General features: G+C 45.1%; 1 protein-coding gene across 1 annotated transcript; it reads left to right on the top strand.

Annotated features, from left to right (window-relative positions):
• The first annotated feature begins 577 nt into the window (after window positions 1-577).
• EIF2B5 (eukaryotic translation initiation factor 2B subunit epsilon) lies at window positions 578-19,318 on the top strand. Its single transcript, XM_015638228.1, has 16 exons — window positions 578-730; window positions 1,870-1,994; window positions 2,347-2,532; window positions 2,620-2,797; window positions 3,990-4,070; window positions 4,737-4,814; window positions 4,895-5,207; window positions 5,867-6,012; window positions 6,305-6,440; window positions 6,894-6,995; window positions 7,644-7,751; window positions 8,655-8,745; window positions 9,544-9,667; window positions 14,817-14,942; window positions 16,442-16,552; window positions 17,602-19,318. Exons 1-16 carry the CDS (start codon window positions 578-580, stop codon window positions 17,665-17,667), a joined length of 2,124 nt encoding a protein of 707 aa, XP_015493714.1. The 3' UTR covers window positions 17,668-19,318.
• Window positions 19,319-20,388: the final 1,070 nt, after the last annotated feature.

Genomic DNA, 20,388 nt, shown 5'->3' on the forward strand with positions numbered 1-20,388 from the left:
CCCACTCTTCTTTCCTCCCATCCACTCTGGAAGGGTCTCTGGGCGGGCTCCGAGGGGTCCCTCAGGGGCTGTGGGTTTTGGGAACAGCTTTTTGATGGCAGGTGAGAGCTGTGCACTGACGGGCTGCTTCACATCAAGGCTGTCCTTTGCAGGAACAGCGTCTGGACATTTGGAAACGCAGCACAAACACGTCGCTGCTAGGAAGTGTATCAGAAAACATCACTGCTCCCTAAACCAGACACCACCAGGGTCACATCAAAGCACCACACACACCCCGAGGCCACCTGGGGACGTCTGTGGGGATATTCAGGCTTTCCCCAGGCAGCTGCGCGGCTCTACCCCCGCTGCCTCCTCGGCAGATGGCGATGAAATGCCTCTCCCCGCACCCGAGGCCCTGCAACGGCGGATGTTCTCCGCGGAGATGATGCCGGGAGGAGCGAGATGATGGGGAGCCAAGGGACAGCTCCCGCCCCGCTGCGGCCGGGACGCACCGCCCCGCGCTGTTCTGTCCCCGCCGGGCGCCCGTTGCCGCTCCCGTCGCGAGCGGAAGCGGAAGCGGCGGCGGCCGCGTGCGGCGATGGCGGCCCGCGGTACCGCGCGGCGCGGGGCGAGCGGGGGGTCCGCCCGCGGCCCCGACCCGCAGGAGGAGCCGCCGCCGCCGCTCCAGGCTGTGCTGGTCGCCGACAGCTTCAACCGCCGCTTTTTCCCGATCTCCAAGGACCGGCCACGGGTGAGAAATCCCCTCTGTGTGCTGCTGGCTGCGCCGCTCCGGTGCCTCCGGGGCCGCCTATCTCGGTGTGCACCGTCCCCGGGAGGCCGGGGTGGGCAGGGATCTGGCGAGAGGCCGGGCCGGGTCGGGACGGGGCGAGGCTCCCCGACCTCCCGGTTTCGGGCAGCCCCCGCCGGGGCTTGTCCCGCCTTCAGGGGCTCCGACAGTTCTCGCCCGTGGGGATTTCCATCCCCTCTGGAGAGGCAGCGAGGATGTGATTGCTGCCTTGGTGCTGTCCGCTTTTCCATATGGCCTGGCGAACTGCGCTGTTGGCTCCTCGTCTGTGGCTGGTGCAGGACTGGCAGCGGGTTTGGACAGGCTTGTTTCTTATCAGAAAAGAAGAAACGAAATCTTGGCCCTTGCCAGCTGTAATGCATTAAAGAATATGGCCAGAAAAATGGATGGGGGTAGTACTTTTAAATATCCAGCTCAAAAGGCTGTGTGTTAAAGGAACATGAAAAGCATCTGGAGACTTTAAGTCTGAACAATTACCTTACCTCATTTGCTGATGAAGTGTTGGGTGCTTGTAATTATACACGCGAACTCAGGCCTGAAATGAAACAGCACCAAAAATGAATTAAGGAATGGTATGGCATCACTCAGGTGTGACTCAGTAACTCAGTTTAAAAGTGTAAGTTGAATCTCAAGTCAAGAGAGTACTTACTTCACTTTAGGTTGGGGTTTTTTCCCCTTGTTTAATTCTGGACACTCATATTCCTGTGGCTTCATCATTCATGTCTGACAGGTTTTTCTTGAAGCAGTTAAAGCCTGAGTCAGGGAATCAGCACTGTTTTGTTGGGTTTTTTTCCCAGTCTTTGTCATTTATCTGAGTCTTCTTGAACAGTTTTCAGTGATAACTTCATATTTTTATGCCTTTCTTTCTGAACTGAGGATCTGCCCCTAGAAGATCACAAATTAGTTCTTACTGTTTAGATCAACTGTAAAACATTTTTATAAAACCTGGTACGGTTACTTGCGTTATGTTCCTGGTACTATTGATCACATTATATCCCCAGGTTGGAAGGGGCTGTTGCTGATGTTGGGACACTGAGCGTTTGTTCAGCTATCTGTATGTTTTTTTGGTTTTGTTATTTTTTCAGGCTCTTTTACCTATGGCAAATGTGGCTATGATTGACTATACCTTGGAGTTCCTAACAGCAACTGGAGTGGAAGAAACATTTGTTTTCTGCTGTTGGAAGTCAGCTGAGATAAAAGAGCATTTGCAGTAAGAATCTCTTCTTTTTAGTTTTAGAAAGTATTCAGCTACCCTCCAACAAGCCTCAAAGGCCTCACTGATTCTGTAAGAGATACCCTTTCAGCAGTGGTCTCCTATTTCAGAAAAGAATGTTCCTGCTGTGTAGGAGGGTGGTTGTGCAGTTTGTTAAGAGTTGAGTGTTGTGGGACTGCTCGTCAGTTCACCTTCTGAGTGTACCCGAGCCTGGCAATATCGGGCTCACTGTCACAGGATGCTCCTTGCATCCCCTTACAGGTGTGGCATGCACTGGGACACTGTGTCGTAGTGTGTTGGTAGGAACAGCCTCTTTATGCCTTCCTGATGGTTTTTTTCCTTCTTCCAGAAAATCCAAGTGGTGCCGGCACACGTCTCCCAACACGGTGCGCTTTGTCACCTCGGACCTGTACCGCTCCCTTGGTGACGTGCTGCGAGACGTGGATGCCAAGTCCCTTGTTCGTTCTGACTTCATCCTGGTCACTGGTGATGTGGTGTCCAACTTCAATATATCCAAAGCCCTGGAAGAGCACAAGTAGGTGCTGGAAGAGTGAACGCTTGCTGAGACTGTGGTCTGTAGCTCTCTGAGGAGTGTTCTCATAGTTCTGCCCTCCTTTTTCAGGTTACGTCGCAAGATGGAAAAGAATGTGTCTGTGATGACGATGATATTCAAGGAGTCCTCACCTGGCCACCATGCCAGGTGCAAGGAGGATGACATTGTTATTGCTATGGACAGTGCCACAAACCGTGTCCTTCACTACCAGAGAACGCAGGGGCTGAAACGATTCCGCTTTCCTATGGTGCGTCTGGAACCTGGCAGGTGGAAAAGGACTGTGGTAGTGAAGCAGCCCACCCAAGGAGATCCTCCTTGAATGAGGGCTGGGGAGCTGTCCTAGCTGCTCCTCTTGGAGGAGCAGATGATAGGAAGTAACTTGGGGTAAACTGGTTTTACCCCCTTAATCTTTATTTGAGGCTTGGTGAAATCATGCTGGGACACACGTTTGTGACTCATTCCAGTTTGAACATGAGGCAGATGTACTTCTCACAGTTCATGTTTTGTCCTTTATTTCCTTTCCATGATGTAAAACAAGGAAATGAGATTATTTGTGCTATTGCAGGGGCTCCCAAATTGGGGTGCATATACCTCTACCATACACAGACCATTTTTACCAAATCATTTAGGTTGGAAAAGTGCTCTGAGATCAGAGAGTCCAGCCTTTGATCACCACCTTATCAACTAGACCATGGCACATCCAGTCATTTCTTGGAACACCTCCAGGGATGGGACACCAGTAGCTCCCTGGACAGTCCATTTCAGTGTTTAACAACCCTTTCCTTTTTGAAGTGTTGTTGAGCCTGACTTGGGGTGGAACTACAGAGGTGCAAGGAGTGGTACCTCCTATTACCTGTTTGTTGACTTAATGCAGTAAATGTCTATGGAGTCACTTTCTCCATGAGATAGATGGACCAGTTTTTTTCTTCAGCTCAGAACTAAAGCTGTGATTGTATAATATTTTCATCCCCAAATCAGTAATCAAGAGGTTATTTCATGTCTTCAAATGGAAATACAAATCACTGTAGGAAACCAAAAATAAAAAGCCAAAAGAAACAAAACCCAACAATACAAAACTGACCCACAGCTATAAAAATTATATTTAGCTTTATCAATGGGGTTTTTTTGTACAGTTGTAGCTCCCAGAGACTGAGGTAAGGAGCCTCCTGGAAGAAAAGTGATTGTTGGAAGTACAAGCTGTTTCTGGGAGGCCTGCACTTTGTAAGGGCAGGGACAGTCTCTGCTAGCAGACACTCAACTCTTTGTGTGACCAGTCTGTGCTTGCTAAGATTAGGTCTAGTGTAGTTTCTAGATTTCTCTGATTCTCAGAACTTCATCTAGTTTAATAATTCAGTCAATACTGCCCCTGGTTTATAGAAGCTTTTGGGGTTCAGTACTGCATGGAGCACTCAGGTCATCTGAATTTTTTCCTCTATCAGAGTCTGTTCCAGAACTCTATTGAGAATGTCGAGGTGCGCCATGACTTGCTGGATTGTCATATCAGCATCTGCTCTCCACAGGTGAGCCTTGCCCTTCCAGGGATCCAAAAATCAGTCTGCACTGCTCTCTTGGTACTACTGGTGTGCAGGGGCTTTGTGTGGCCTGAGTACCAGGTTTGGAAAACAGAACTGTCTGAGCTGAGGGCCAGGGTGATCATGTGGTGGTGCTGCTGTGTGGAACACAAGGAGGCTCAGTCTGTTTATGGCGTCTGCTGCTCAAGCCCAGGCAGAAATACATGGTGGATGCATCCAGAGACTGTCTGATTTGACACAGAATAAAACTATTTCAGAAAAAATGGGATTTCACTTTGAATAACATCTGTGGAGCAGAGGTGGTGGCTGTGCTGTGGAGAAGTGTCAGTACTTGTAAGCTGGTACTATGATAGGGTAACATTCAGGGTTATTCCAGCTAAGGCTTAGTAACATATCTTCCAGATCTGATAAAGTTTGTCCACAGCCTTCCTTTGGGGGTGAAACTACAAAGTGAGGCTGGGCAAATTGCTTGGAAATGCTAAAGCAATGTCTTACCCCTTTTGAAAAGCAGGATTTCTTCATGGATTCAGGAGGAGATGGGAGGGTCAATTTTCCTAGCTGAAGGAGTCAGAGCTTTGTTCAAGACAGGACCATCGCTTTCCTATATTGTATAATTTGACTCTGTGCTATTTCCATGTACTTTATTCCTGGCAGGTGGCTGAACTGTTCACAGACAATTTTGACTACCAGACACGGGATGACTTTGTGCGTGGTCTGTTGGTGAATGAGGAGGTAAGGAGAAGGTTTTTACAAGGGAGATCCTCTTACTTTGCCTTATAGAACCTTCTGATGTGCTCCTGCCTGTCTCCCAGGTCCTGGGGAACCAGATCCATATGCATGTAACAACAGAAGAGTATGGTGCTCATATATGCAACCTACTGATGTACGAAGCTGTGTGCTCTGACATCATCCGGCGCTGGGTTTATCCTCTCACTCCAGAGATGAACTTCACTGATGACAAGAACCAGAGTTACACCCACTCTAAACACAATATTTACCGAGGGGTGGACGTGAGCCTTGGCCACGGCAGTGTGCTGGAAGAGAACGTGCTCATCGGGCAGGGAACAGTCATTGGCAGCAACTGCTCCATCACCAACAGTGTTATTGGGCAGAACTGTAGGATAGGTGAGTGCAAGAATGAGGGATGTACCAGCCTTGCCAGGCCAGGACACACATTTGTTGAACTTCAGTTTTTAAAGTGTGTTTGGCACTGAGAGAGGATGATATATGGGTTCTGATTGATTGCTAATGGGGAGAACGAGAAAATCTTGGTTTACTAGCAGAGGAAATAGATTAAAGTTTTCAGGATACCATAAAGAAGCTGGAAAGTACTTCATGCAAATGAGTTATTTCAGCAGCAGAGAATGCATGATCTTTACTGATCTAAAGTTATCAACCACCAACATCCTGCAAATAAGGGACATCTGTCCCCATTTTCATGAGCTGTTTCCTAGCAGCTCACTCCTAACCTTGCTCCCTCCTAGCTCACTCCCTCTTCGCTTTTGGCTGGATTTTCTATTTTATTTTTTTTTTTGTGAATTGACTGTGTTTGTCCAAAACTGAGATGTCACTTGTTACTTTCAATTCTCTGTAGGGAACAAATTTGTCTTTCAGTTTTGGGTAAGAAGTGGATGTAGGCCTCTGAGGTAAATTTTGCCCTGCTGTCTAACATCCATCATGCATCAAGGGCATTGGGAGTCAGTAAGATGCTTCCTAGTGGACTCAGCAGTGTCAGAGAGCACCAGACAGCCTTCTTTAACAAATTTGTACTTGGTGTATAACAGGTGATAAAGTCACTTTGGATGGAGCTGTTCTGTGGGACCGAGTCCATGTAGCAGATAATGTGGAGATTAACCATTCTGTTGTCTGTGATGAGGCTGAAGTGAAGGAGAAAGTAAAGCTAAAGCCCCGCTGTGTCCTGTCTTCTCAGGTGAGCTGATTTATGTCTGTTCTGCTTTCTGCCTCTCTTGGCAGGTTACTCATCTTACACTGTACTATTCCAGAACACAGGGCTGCCCCAAGTCTTTTTGCAGAGGTGGAAACTGCTACTGCTCCTACCCTTTTCTTCCCTTTGCTTGGCTGGGACAGTGTAGTATGAAGTGTAGCCATGCTGATGTCTTCAGTTATACTTGTTAGGGACAGCTTGTCTGGAGGAGGTACTGGTGGAAGTACAAGGGCCAGTCAGAGTGTTTTTCATTAATATATGTCTCACATATTTTCAGGTAGTAGTAGGTCCTGGCATTACTCTCTCTGAGGGCACAGTGATCTCTCTGCACCCCCCAGATGAGGAGGAAGAGGACGATGACCAGTTCAGCGATGATTCTGGTGTAAACAAGGAGAGCAAAGTGAAATTGAAAGGTATGAGAGTCTGTCTCCGTGCACTAAAGCTATGCAGAAGGTTTTGTCTTCCATGGTCTTTTGGGGTCTTTACCAGCCCCATTCCAGACACTGCAGGGCCAGGGTGCTTAGCGCTTCCATCAACCTGGAACCTATATGTTCTCACCTGGGCAAGCAAGGATACTCAGCTGTGTCCAAGAGCTTTGTCCTTGTGAAATACTGTTGCTACAGTGTGGGTTTGTCAGGGGATCTAAACATGGTCTGCCAAATGTTGCTGCTGTAGGAAGGAGTAAGTCACTTGTCAAAGCATGTGAGAAAATCCAAGCTGAAACCCATATGCATCTGCAGGAATCCCAGCTCCTTCTTGATGAAGGCTATTTAGGGGCAGTAATATGCAGGTTATATCAGTCTGTTTCAGCTTTGCCTGTAAGCAGATCCAGTACATCCACACTCTGATTTTTGATTCTTTTTCAGGTTACAATAAAAAGGATGTAGGCTCAGAAGGCAGAGGCTATCTCTGGAAAGCAGATGACAAGAATGAAGAGGATGAAGAAGAGCAGAGACAAAGCCTATGGGGTGAGGAGAAGTTTAGTGTGGTCACCTGGGGGTGAACAGACAGGCATGTGTTGGGGAAACTGGCCAAGTGGGATGCTGGTAGTTGTGTCTAGAGCAAGACTTGGGCTTTGTGAAGCAGATTGGCTCCGTGTAACTGCTATGTGTGGAGGGAGGGTGAGAGGTAAAAGCAGGTCATGGACCAGATTCTCTGTATCTGTGCTCTGTGGAAGGTGTTTGTTAGATATTTGCCTTACACTAACACACAGAGCTGTCTGTGCTGGGAATGCTGCACTATGGGTCACTCACCAGGCCCTCCCTCAGATGGGAATATGCTTTGGCTATTCAAGGTGCTGCTGGCTTTCTTCCTGCCAGTGGCAGGGTCTGCTGACATTGCTCCACTATGAGTCAGCAGTCTGCGCAAAATGCAGTTGCTTCTGTCCCTGTCCTTTGTTGTCTGCCTGCAGACTCCCAAAAAATCCCATTATCCTAGTGCCAGCTGTAGTGTTCCCTCTGCAACGAATATAATTATCTGGACCTGTAAATAGAAGCTTCCTTGCAAGGACAGATAGTTGCTGACTTGGTTGGGAAGTCCCTGGGACAGCTGGTTCCTCATGGCATGTGATAGTTGCAGCTTTTTAGTGCTGAATGCTGCATCTTCTCCTTCCTCAGGCCCAGTTATGCACTCAGAGGAAGAGAGCGAATCTGACAGTGACCTGAGCATGGGCTCTGAGGAGCCAGACAGTCGGGCAGCTTCCCCTCAGCTGGATGACATCAAAGGTGAGATGGGCAGAAGAAGTACAGTGACTCTGTAGATAATGCAGTGTGCTGGATAAAACAGGGAGGTTTGTGCTGCTTTCTCTGGGTGTACGGGAAAATTCGAGCATCTCTATGATACGTTGTTTCCTGATCTCACTTCCTGCATTTTCTACAGAGTTCTTCAATATTCCCCATATCACTACTGGGTTAACCCAAGGCAGTCAAGGGTGAGAAACGAGACAAAGAGCCTCCATCTTTCTCATCCTCATCACTGGACCTTCATGAAAGAGACCTCCCTGAGTTGTCTGTTTAAATAGCAGTGCCATTGCCTAATTTTAGAGACTATGGGAAGGTCCAGCAGAGTTTCACTGTATGGACAGCTTAGTACTGTAATCATTCTGGAGAAATAAATGTCCTTGTAGGAGCTGCCTCTTTTGGAAAAGATGCTTTGATTTTCTGTTTTGTTGTGTTAAGCTTATCTGCATTTGAAAGAGGTTCAGGCCAAATAGGAAAAACTCAAAAACTTTCTCATGTTGGAATATCACCACAAAAGAAATTAAACCAATAAATTTTAGATTTGAATTAATACTTTCAGTTATGGGAAGATGAGGTTTGTCTGAACAGGAAAGGCTAGATTGTGAAAGTATAACAGAAAGTCTTCTCTAAAAAGCTGCAGAGGTAAATAGCTTTGTACTGGTTTCTGTGGATACATCAATGATATTTAGTAGGTGGTTTCCTTTGTTTGAATTATATACCACTATTTATAAGTATAGTTGTTGTGGATTTGTGTCAGCTTACAGAGAACAAATAGACATCTGTGTCAGAATGCTTTTTTTGTGAAGGGCATCATTCCTTCAGTAATGAGCAGTTTGAAGAATCTGTGCTTTTCCCTCAAGTCTAACTGCCTGTCCTTTCTTTCATTAGTTTTCCAGAATGAGGTTCTGGGTACATTACAAAGGGGTGAAGAAGAAAACATTTCCTGTGACAACCTGGTCCTGGAAATCAACTCCCTCAAGTGAGTTGGGGATGTCCTTAAACATCCTTGGGGCATCCTTAGGGATATTGTTCCATATGCTGAACAGTTGGGATTGACAGCAGGCATGTCAAAAGAAGAGGAGAAACCATGTGAATGCCCATTGTTAGACATTTTATCAATATGGAGCATGAGAAATGCAGCTTAGACATCATGACTGAATGACAGCAGGAGTTGATGGAGAGCACCAGCTGCATGTCTAGCATCCTTGGTGGTTAGGCTTTTCCTGCCCCATCTCTGTAACAAGAGATTGAATTGCTGCTAAATAACTGTGGACTGAAGAGAACAAGCCAGTTCTTGGTACGACTGCCTGGAAGTTCATGCAGGGTGTGCTGCTCTGGGCATTGCAGCATTCAGCCACCTGCCTGCAGCTGGGGCTGTGCTATGGTGTGGCTTGTCCACAGTATTTTTACAGCAGCAAGTCTAGAACACATAATCAGAGTGCCTTTTGTCTAGTGTTTGTCAAATCTAAACCTGTGGGCCTTTTTTTGTGAAAGAGCATTCCTACAGCACTCTGGTAAATGTGAGGGTGCTGTCCCTGCAGCAGCTTGTTCCAATTGTGAAAACAGATTTTCAGGACTTATGCAGGGCCTGATGAATCACTGATAAAGTGATTTTATTGTCTGAATATTTGCAAAACCAAATAAACAAAAAATAGGTTGAGAAGATGAAAATGAGAAGATGAAAATGAGACTTTCTACTCTATCTCTGTGAATAGCCACAGTCTGCAGAGATCAGACAGTGTGAAATGTTGAGGGGTTTTTGCCTTTTTCATTGTAGGTATGCATATAACATTGGCCTGAAGGAGATGATGCAGGTGCTCAGTAAAGTGATCCTGGAGTTCCCACTGCAGCAGCTGGATGCAAACCTGGACTCCCAGAACTATTTCTCAGCACTACTTCCTGTGAGTCCTGCTCTGTTTGACTCTTCCTTGGGCTTGTCTCCTAATGTGTAGCAGTCTCTCTGTGTGCCCCAGGTAGTTCCTGCCTGAGAAATCTCTTTGGTTAAGCCTGGAGCCACTTGAACTCCTTGAGTTCATGAGCCTCTTTGTCTTCTATAGAAGTAAGAATGAACTGAAACTGTTGTTCCTGCTTGACAGAGCTGAGCTGAGACTGCAGGTGTGGGAGCTCTACTTCAATACCTGTGGTTATTTCTGTTGCCTGTGTGAGACAGTAGAAGTGCATCATTTGTAAAAGAGAACAGAGAAGGTCTGGTAGAGATGTCTTTACAGGCTTGCATTCCAGCAATGCGGTTCTAATCCATCTCAAGTCCTGTGCCTGGGACAGTGGGGAGCACAGTGGGGATCCCAGTGGGATCCTTTCCGAGGTCTTCCTTGTCTGCATCCTGTAATTTGTGACAATTTTTTTTAAGCCAAATGTAAAGGCATGATATCGTAGTCCTTGTGCAAAGATAAAGTTCTGCTTTCTTTCTAGGGAGATGGGTTGTATAGTTGGGTGTAGCAACTTCAATTTCCTGCCTTATGGCAGACAAAATAGGGTAGGATCTGTTTTTAAAAGCGGACAGTTTTCTCTTAATGGTTTTGTTCACCCAAGCTGAAGTCACTGTAGTATTTTTGTCTCTTTGTCCATTTATGTATTTGACTTTGCAAACTCTACAGATTCTGAAGATGTTCTTTCAGAATGAATAGGTCTGACACATGTCTGGGACAGACTACTTCAATTTTTTAGGACTACTTTCTCTTTTTTTTAGGAGATTGAAAGGAACACTGAACTTCCTCATAATCTTTTCTTTGAGGAAGTGTGTGCTTTCAATTGATGGGAAAAGGTGGAAAACTAATTCTCCTTTGTGTAGGTGTAAGAATGCTACTTAATTCACCTCTTGGACATGTGGAGATGCCTTCTGCAGAAAACATTCATGTAAACTGATCTATTCTTCAGATGGCTTAGTGAGATTTTGCTGCTCACTCTGTTTAAATTCTGCTTGCTTTTGTTCATTTTTCCAGACTGTTTTCTTGAATAGCATGTCCTGTCCTAGAAAAAGAGAATTGAAGGAGGAGGACTGAAGAAAATGTTGGAGCAGGTGTTAGATTCTAGGTGGAAAGCAGTACATCTAGACAACAGCTTGTGTGGAGTTGGTAGCTATATAGAATAGTGGGATTTTTTTTATCCCAACTGGGATATTGCATCTCTCGGTCTCTCAGATTAGGCTCCTACTCTAGCATGAGTGGTAAAGGAGAATTTCACTGCAGCACCCAGTCAGAAGATGTTGTAGTCTGGGATGAAGCATATAAATGCATTAAGTTTTGTGTAATTACCCCAAACCCTTAGAAGCTGAAGACAATGGTAGTAGATGAAGAGTTTCTCTGGGTAACTTTGTCCATATATTTTTCATCACAGGAAAGCTAATGCTTATGTTTAGCAGCAGAAAGAGCAAGTCAGCTCACCTTTAGTGAGAAGTAGTAATAATCAAATTGTAATGTTTAGAGTGGCCATGTGTCATGTCATGGGCAGGTGGCATTTGTCTAGGCAGGGAATTGTGTTCATTTATGAAGTACAAATTGCCCTTAGATTTACCAAAGAAAGCCAGGTGTCAAACCAATTGAACATCATGTCAGCCAGTTTCTCCAGATTCTCCCTTGTAAAGAACAACCAAGAAGTTTCTTAGAGAATCCTTCTCTGGGAGAGATTGTGCATCGGATGATGCCTTCACTGTGTTCAGGATTGCTGTGCTGACTTTCTGAACTGCATTCAGCAGGAGCACAGTGTCCTGGTCAGGTACAGGTGTGTTCACTTGCACTCATGATGTTTGTCACTGTTACAATAACCCAGTATTTGGGATGAGATACACCTCTAATAGATGTGATGAACCAGCCTAAAAAGCCTTATTAAACACACATCACTGGTCTTCTGAGGCAGCAGCTTTGTGTATTTACCAGCAGTGCTCTGAAAAGACCCATTCTTTGGGCAGAAGTTGTACAGCATCTGGAACAGTGGCTTCTCTGCAGCTTGCGATTCCCTGGTTAGCAAAAAGCACATTAATTTACTAATTCTTATTTGCAGTCTGCAAATCCCAAGCACAGGCTTGGTATTTGGTTAGTACATAATGAAAGCAGTTGCTGCTGAAGTTAGCAGTTAAAACTGCCTCAGGCAATAGCAGTTTTGGGCTGAGAGCTGCTCATGATGGAGTAGTTATGGAAAAGTGTTATTTTGTGTGAGTTGAAGCTACCTGCATTCTGAGAATGATGGGTATCTGAAGCCCACTGAACCTTACAGACCTTTTTATGTTTCTCGCTCTCTTTGTAGCTCAACTCTGACCAAGAAATGTTGAATTAAGATGGGTTGTTTATGTAAAACCTATGTCAGAGCAGTCCCAGGCAGCTCAGGAGGGGAAATGGTGGGAATGCCATAGTTCTGATGTATGGTTTGACGTGAAACCACAGTATGTGGTCTGAAGTGCTGGCCCCTGAGCATGATGTTCTAAAGTGTTGCAGCAATTTTAGGAAACAAGCATCTCGTAAAGGATATTCCCGTGGGTAGTTTTTCCAGATGAAACATGCAGGCTTGAGAAATAGAGATATCCAGTTTGATGTATGTCAGGCATCTCGTTCAGTTCTTGTACAAGCTGTAAAGGAGAGAAGGTGCAGAAATAGACCTTTCCTAGGGCTATAAACCTTTCCCAGATCTGGGATTCTGTAATTGTGTGCATGTGAACACACTGTGGGATTGCTTATTTGGGGACCAAATGGATTTCTGCTGTCACTGAAGCCATTTATGGTGATTAGCACAGTTGCTCTTGTGGTCTGACAGGCTGGAATTACAGTTTTGTCCGTCATGTTTTGCACATACTTCCTGATGGTGTTCTGTGCTGGTGGTAGGTATAAAATGATCTTGGTGTTGAGACTGTCCTTCTGACAAGAGAGCTGGATCACAAACCTCTTTGAAGTTGTTGGAATATCGTTGACCAGATTTGATGAAAGATGAATCAGCCTGTCAGGGAAATCTCATTGCTTTCTCCAAACTGTCAATTGTTTTGAGGAATTACCTGTGTAGAGTCAAAGCCTGAAAAATTGTGATATTGTCCATAGGCCTCTCTGTCAGGTAACTTTCCACATTTTTCAGTGTTTCATCAACTCCACATTGCAAGCTTCTAATTCTCCAGTTTAGATCTTCATGAAACTCCCAAAATAGCCTCTCTGGTCATACAGGCTTAGAGGATGTTTTTCCTAGGGGCTCTGTGGGGCTGAGCCCTACTATCCCCATTAGCACCAGTTACAGTGCAATACAACTTGACATAGTATATTTTTACTTCTTTCCCTTTTCCAGCAGCAGGCACACTGAATTTAGTCGTGGGGTTGTGAGTGTTTTCTTCACAAATAACCTCCTTTCAGAATCTCAATAGCTTCTGGTTAGATTTGTGCCTGCTTATGATTTAAAGGTGTTAATAGAAAGGTATTACAAAGTGTTTCTTAGCCTGGAAGGAACTTCTCAGTAGTTTTACTGCAGTTGAGGTGAAGATTCCAAAGAATAATAAGAGTGGGGAAATGGTTGTAGAGGAGGGAAGAGTGTTTTTAGCATTAAGCATTTTGCTAAACACTAAAGTACCTCCTGTAAATGCTACAGAACCCTCAGTTGTTTTATTGTGATACCATGGTGATCAGGATCATTCTATGCTGTTACTGTTGTTCCTTAAACCAGCCAGTGTACCACTGCACATTTTATTTGTTTGTACTAATCCTCTTCTTTATTTCTGCTTGAGGCATGCAAATTCTAGCATGGTTGCATAGCAAATGTGTCTGAAGAGGTGATGGAGTGCTCTGTGCTCTATCTACAGTACTACTGAGCAGAGCAGCACCATTTCCTAGCTCAGGCTACCTTTGGTAGTCCTCACCAGCCTCCCTCTCTCAGGTCTAATGCCTGTTAACAGTTATCCTGGACAGTATAATGCTGATTAACCCCAAATGTAGGTGACTAAAAGCTCCTTCATCACACCCCAAGCCCCTGTGGATTGCCAGTTTCCCTTCAAAACAGACCAGATGTGTTCTGCAAGGAGACACTGCTGAAGGCACAGCAAACCACTGTATCTGTGCAAGCATGCCAGGGGCGTAGTTTCAGGATTGCCTGCTGTTGAATTACTCCATTTAAAAAGATGTGGAACTCTGATTTAATTTCCTACAATGTTTTTGTAGGGTGGTGAGGTCATGATGTGGCCAATGAAGAATTTTTGTATCTTATCCAAGTCCTGATACCTTTTAAAATTTTTATGGACAGGGATCTAAGTATTATCTCCTATCCCAGATTCAGGTCAGTTTGTGCTGCTTTGCAGAGCTCCCTGCTGCATATTTCCCAGATAGGTACAACAAGGGAAGGAGCTGTGGGAGACTCAGAAATACTGTTTGAAGAGGCAGCACTAAAATTATTAAACTTAAAACTTCAAGAAAAATAAGCCTTGGAGGAGAGAACAACTAATAGTGTAACAACTTCTTGCCCTTCATCCTTTCCACCCATTCCCTGCAGCAGGCTTCAGGATCCAAACAAGCCTCTAGGCACACAGCAAATGTGTGATTTGCACTTAGGGGCTGCTCTGACGTGTTCCTGTTTTAGGGTTGGTTGTTTTTCACTGTTCACTTCTACTCAGCTGGTAATTAACCTGGCATTATCTTTTTCTATGTTGCCTTATTCGTCCTTCTGCTTTGAAGGAAAATTCCACTGAAATGTCAGCTGTTCTGTGGGGGGAGGCTCTGAGTAGCATGTAGGTATCTCTCCTTATCAGTCTGCAGTGAAGAGGTTTTATTTGAATACCAGACTCCATTGAACACATTTATTGTGATGATCTAGTATTCCATCAAGAGAGGCAAAAATAAGAAAGCTAATAGATATCTTGAAATCTTAGTAAAACCAGGTTCTGTCCTCACATGTGAGACTCAATAGCATCTGTTTCATGGACAGCAAGGGTCAAATACCTGAAGTAGTCAGCTGAATAGTTTCATAAAATGCTTCCCTGGGTCACTTTTTTGGTGTAACACAGCTGAGACACAGGGCTGAGTGCACCCATCCATCTCATCTCAGGAGCTCTTCTGTGTTTTCTCCCTGCAGCTGTTGAAGAACTGGACCCCATTGTTTAAGAACTACATAAAACGAGCGTCAGATCACTTGAATGCCTTATGTGCCATTGAAGAATTCTTCTTGGAACATGACAGTCTCTGCACATCGATAGCTAAAGTGAGTATCCGCTCCCAAACCTGTTTTTGCTAGATTCACCAGTGGAATGCATCCGATTTACATAATCACCTCTCTGCTTTAGGGGAGAGAATTTTGGGGTCTTGGTGGTGAGGGTGTGTAGAAAATCCATCTGTAACAATTTATTTAAAAACAGAAAAAGTTCTGTGTCTGCCTGTGCCTCTGAGGGAGCACAGCTGAGGGTGAGTATTAATTACCACCCTGCAGCCTGTGGGGAGCTATTATTTTGCAGCTTCCAACATAGATGTCCTTGTTGTATGACGCTGGAAGAGGCAAGACCAGAGATTCACTCACTTCATTTATCTCTCCATGGTCCCTGGGATCTCACTGCTAAATGGTTTATCCTACTTTGGAATGCAAAACAGAAAAGCTGCGAATAAAAGTGGAATTTTATTCAGGCTGAGCTAGTTATGAAATTGGGAGTAAAGGGAATCTGCCATGTGGCTTACTATCTGTCTCCCCGCTTCTGAGAATTTTCATATATTCCTCCTCACCATCCTTCACAAATATTTTGTCCCTGCATTCTGTCTGCCCTATCACATGGAGAGCATTTGACTTGGATTGCAAGGCTTCTTTAGCATCAACTCAGGAAGCCCCTGTCTGTTTTGCAAGAGCTCTCCTAGAGCCTGCTTAGCTCTTGATTCCTCAAGAAAGAGTAATCCTAACTTCTGCTACCAGTACTTCTGGCTGATGGCAAAGCACTTAGGACTGGAGCCAAAAGCCTTCAGTTTGGTGAGCCAAAATGTCCTTGAATCACAGCAATTGTTTGGCATGTGTCCATTGTTCTAGGGGCCTGGGTTTCCCTAGAGGCTGGGAATTGAAGTGACACTTTATATTCGGAGTTGGCAGCCAGCTTTGTTAGTGCTGTGCTGCAGGGAGAGCGACGGCGAAGTGCCTGCTCTGCCTGAGCACAAAGGCACCCTGAGAAAGCCTGATGGTGTCTCCCCCTTGCTCACGGGGCAGGGGCTTGAGCTGACAAATGACCAGTTGTTTTTGTCACCTGCCATGAGGCACTGCAAAGAGAGAGCTGGCAGGAGGAGAGAGCCTGGGGTGCAGAGCTGGATAGGTTCATGCTCCTCTGCACGTGTCACTGTTGTATGTAAGCCTGTATCAGTTGCTCGTTGGATCTGCTTTGGGGATGGTGTTTGGGTTTGCTTTAAAAATAACTTACATCTTGAACTGATGTCCTCTGTGACCCCTTGTTGCCCAGTGCTCTCAGTCCTACCCAGCATCCTCAGAGCTGAAGCTGGTGGGGCTTCAACTTTGACTCATTATGTGTCACAGCATCCATCAGGAACATAAGGCTTGGTGGGAGAATCATGGTTATTTTTAACAGTAGAAGGAAAATGAAGCAGACTGAGTGTCTTCTGGTGAAGACAGAGCTGAGAGACACAGCTTACGTGCAAACTTTGTACTTGGACGTTTGAGCTAGTCCCAAAAGAGTTTATAGAGAGCCTGTTGCTCTTTTCTAATTGATGCAGGTGTTGATGACATTTTACCAGCTGGAAATTCTGGAAGAAGATGTAATTCTCAATTGGTTCTCTTTGCGGGACACGTCTGACAAAGGAAAGCAGCTTCGTAAGAACCAACGGGTGAGTTACAAAGGTGTTGGGAGAGGCCACAGTGGGGGGAGAAAGACAGACAACAGCTGCTGAAAGAAACTTCGAGTGAAATTTGGTGTCACTGTCACCTTCTGTGGAGCAGCTGCCATCACATAGTAGGCCAAGAAACACTGCACAAAACCAGTGCACTAAGCAACATAGATTTGTTCTCCAGAGCAGACATTTCTGTGCATTCTGCCATAATCATCCTGTTTGGATGAGGAATGGAGGTAGTATGAGGATTGTTTCTAGTGGGCTCCCTGTAGCACGAGGCCAGCACTTTCTGGAGTAGCAGCACGGCTTCTCTAAGCCAACACCCATTTGCAATGGGCTTTAGGCCAATGCCCTGTGTGCTGGCCCCATGCAATTCCTTTGAAGCTTTCATTCCTGGCTCAGCAGTCCCTTCACATGTATTTCTAAGCATTTGCTGTACTGAGTGGTTTCATTTGGCTTCTGTTGCAAGGAGCATATAAACTTCCCTCCTCCATCAGGCAGAACTTTTTGCTGCAGTTTTGCTGAGCCCTGTTCCAGTCCTCCTCCCTGGACCTGGAAGAGAAGTAGAGGAAAAAAAGCCATCTGAAGAACAACTTTGTTCAAGACCTTTGCAAAGTCAGCTATTAGTATAGGTCAGCAGAGCTTTCAGCTGCTTGTTCAAGCCCAGTTAAAATGTAAAATGAACTGCCTTTATAATAGCAGTTTCTGACGGACAAGATTTTTTCCCCAGCAGAGTTTTCCTAACATGTCAGCTGAGATGAAGCTGCCATCAAGCTTTTGTCTTTTTGCTGAGTGTTGGAGGGATTGTCTGACTGGAGGAATCTCCTTTAGAAATTTAATCAGTCTGCATTTGTCTGTGGTATCCCAGTTGTTTTTCACCTAATTGTATCTCCCTCCCTCAATCTGCCTCCATTTCTGTTTCTTCCGGAAACATTCTCTTATTTGTGCATTATAGTGATGCTCACTCACACAAGTGTATTTGTTGAGCATTTCCAGCATCCCTTAGGTGTCAGTTGTTACCCAATTATGTCTCATTCTCTCTGCAGCTCCAGAAGTTTATCCAGTGGCTGGAGGAGGCAGAGGAGGAGTCGTCTGATGGCGACCAAGACTGACATGGTGGCTCAGCATGAGAAGAGGCTCTCACTGCCTTTCTGGGCCAAGTGGGCAGGGCAAGATCAATGCCAGTGCATGGTGTGTAGATGTGGGGCCTGACATCGAAGTGACTGACAATCCCATCATTAATTCAGTTGTGTGTTCTCAACTTTGCCACTTCCCTCCCTCCCTCATTTGCACCTTATGTTGCAACCCAGTGTAAAAACTATAAGGGAAAAGCAGGAGGCGGTGATACCTAGAATCCCTCTGGAGCCTGGATATGATGTACTGTAAGCTATTTTTGGGAGGTCCTTGTTACTAATACAAAGGGAGAGAGTAGATGCAAGTGCATACAATGCCCCTGTAAACCTAACCATCAGGGTTGTGGAAGAGTGGTCATACAGCTAAGGTATTTGGAGTCATTGTTGCTTCTGGAGCTAAGGGAACTCCTGCTGAAGAGACACTGGCAAGGTTGGTGAGTAAGAGCATGTGGATTAGGATCTGGAGTGCAGGACTAGAATTCAGGAGTTCTTGTGCCTGGAGAAGATGCGATGTCTGAGGATGCCCAAGGCATTTTGCAGCCTAGAAGGCACTTCTGTGATCTTTACAAAAGGGAAAATCTCTTGCCATCTGCCATGTTAGGATCTAACACAAATTGCACAGCGGAGTTGGTAAAACCATGTGTTTCTGTAGAACTGGGGGTGATGTGTGCTCAGCTTCCCCACAGCGCTGGCTGATGGTGGATGGCTGTATGGATCACCACATCCTGCACATATCATTCTTCTGAGCCCCCAGCTTAGCAGGCATGTTTTAGAGAAGTGTCTGTTTCTTTTTTTTATGAAAAGGGAGCAGAGGTGCCTGGCTCCTCCCACTGCACCAACTACACTTGGGTTTTGCCCTGGGGGAATTGACTGCACCAGCTGCTTTGAGGAGAATGCAAGTTCCTAAGTTCTGCTCCAGTGTGAAAAGGAGCGAATGGTATTTCCTTCAGCAGCACACGGTCTGTGTATCCACATGATTTCAGTTACATAAGCTTGCTTACTTCATGGCTGTTTATTTATTTGAAAACTTTCCTCAGACAGCAGGGAAAGTGCTGCAAACCCACTGTGAGGCTCTGCAGCTGCAGAGCAGCTCGGCAGGCAGCAGGGAGTGCATGTGCCTCTGGCTCAGACAATGTGTGGCAGTAGCAAGGCCTTTAAGAACAGCTTGCTTGGAAGTGTCACTGTGCTGTGTTCTCCCCTGCTCTCAAAAAACAGAGTGAAAAGGGTACCACAACCATCAGCTTGTGTTCATAGGTGGGTTATTTGTTGGATGTTCTTACCTTGCCTCTGCCCCTTCAGGAGGAGCATGGAATAAATCCTTTGCAGGGGGAAATGCACTGGAGCTGCCCACTCAGGATATTTACTTGGCCGTTCCGTGGTGCCACAATTGTCAGTGAGGGGACAGCATTTGATGCTGGAACCAGGGATACTTCCTCTAAAAAGCTGATGTTCAGGCAGGGCCATCTTGTGCACTCACACTATCAGTTGCCAGGATTGTGCATAAATGTCCTTGTTTTCTGACATTGCAAACTCAGTCTTGTAAATGTTGGGGAAATAGTTGGTATCTGAATTTTCTGTATCTGCCAATATTTAATTCAGGGAGCAAATAAAAACTATCCTGGTGTTACCAGCTTGTTTGCCTTTTTTGACTTGGAATTTTATGTCTCCAGTCTCTGCCCTTGAGCAGAGCTTCATGTGTAAGTTAAATAACTCATCACTGCTTTTTTCTCAGATTTTAAGCACACAATAAGCAGGTAGGAAATCAGCACAGCACTGAATCAATGAAAGTGTTTGGTGGTAACTCATGACCCCTGTTTGCAGCTAGAGAACAATTCATTAAAACTTCCGAACTTGGAATCCTGAAGTGGGTGAGGTTTGGTTTTGTACAGAATTACGTTGCAAAGATGAACCTTAAATCTAAAGAAATGTTATAATTTGTCATTGTGGGAATTGATGGGTGATATGTCCTGCGTTGTGCCCTCCTGATGTTGGGAAATAGGAGTTGGCAGAGGCAGGGAAAGGCAACTGCAGAACCCTTAGTAAAACCATTTACAAAACAGTGGCAAGACTTGGTTATTTTAAAATTTCTTTGGACATCTCAAGTATTTTTTTTTTCCTTTTACAGGGTAAAAATGACTTAAGAATAAATTTAACATGTAGTGCTGTAAATAGCTCAGTTCGCCAGAAGTTCTTGATTATTTCTGCCAAGTAACAATTACACTTCTGTTTTTGCCACATTCCTTCCTCCTTTGCTCCAACTTTGTGGTATGAGCTGCTTTTTTACCTGTGAGTTAAAATCCAAGGGGAGAATGTTGCTCTATGGCTATATCCTTCAGGCCCTGGTAGTGTGTGTGGTGGGGTAGTTTTACAGATGCCAAGAGTAGAGTAGCAAAAAGAAAACAAATTAGGATACTTGATACTCTCCAAGGTGGAGTTCTGGCGTGGTGCAGCATCCTTATGTACTGATATGTGTGGTACTTTTTAAAGGAGCATTTACTCCATTGCTGAAGTGTAGGATGGGCTTGATGCTTTCTTACTGCTTCAGTCAAGATGTTTTTTTGGTTGGAAGACTAGAAATGCCTTTGAGAGCAATCTTGAATGTGGAATCATTGCTGCCCATCTCTGGGCAATGTAAGCAGTAAGTACTTTATTTTCCTAAGGCTATAATAATCAAGTTGTTTGACTTTCCATCAGGGAGGG

This window comes from Parus major, chromosome 9 (assembly GCF_001522545.3).
Source record: "Parus major isolate Abel chromosome 9, Parus_major1.1, whole genome shotgun sequence".
NCBI classification, from domain to species: domain Eukaryota; kingdom Metazoa; phylum Chordata; class Aves; order Passeriformes; family Paridae; genus Parus; species Parus major.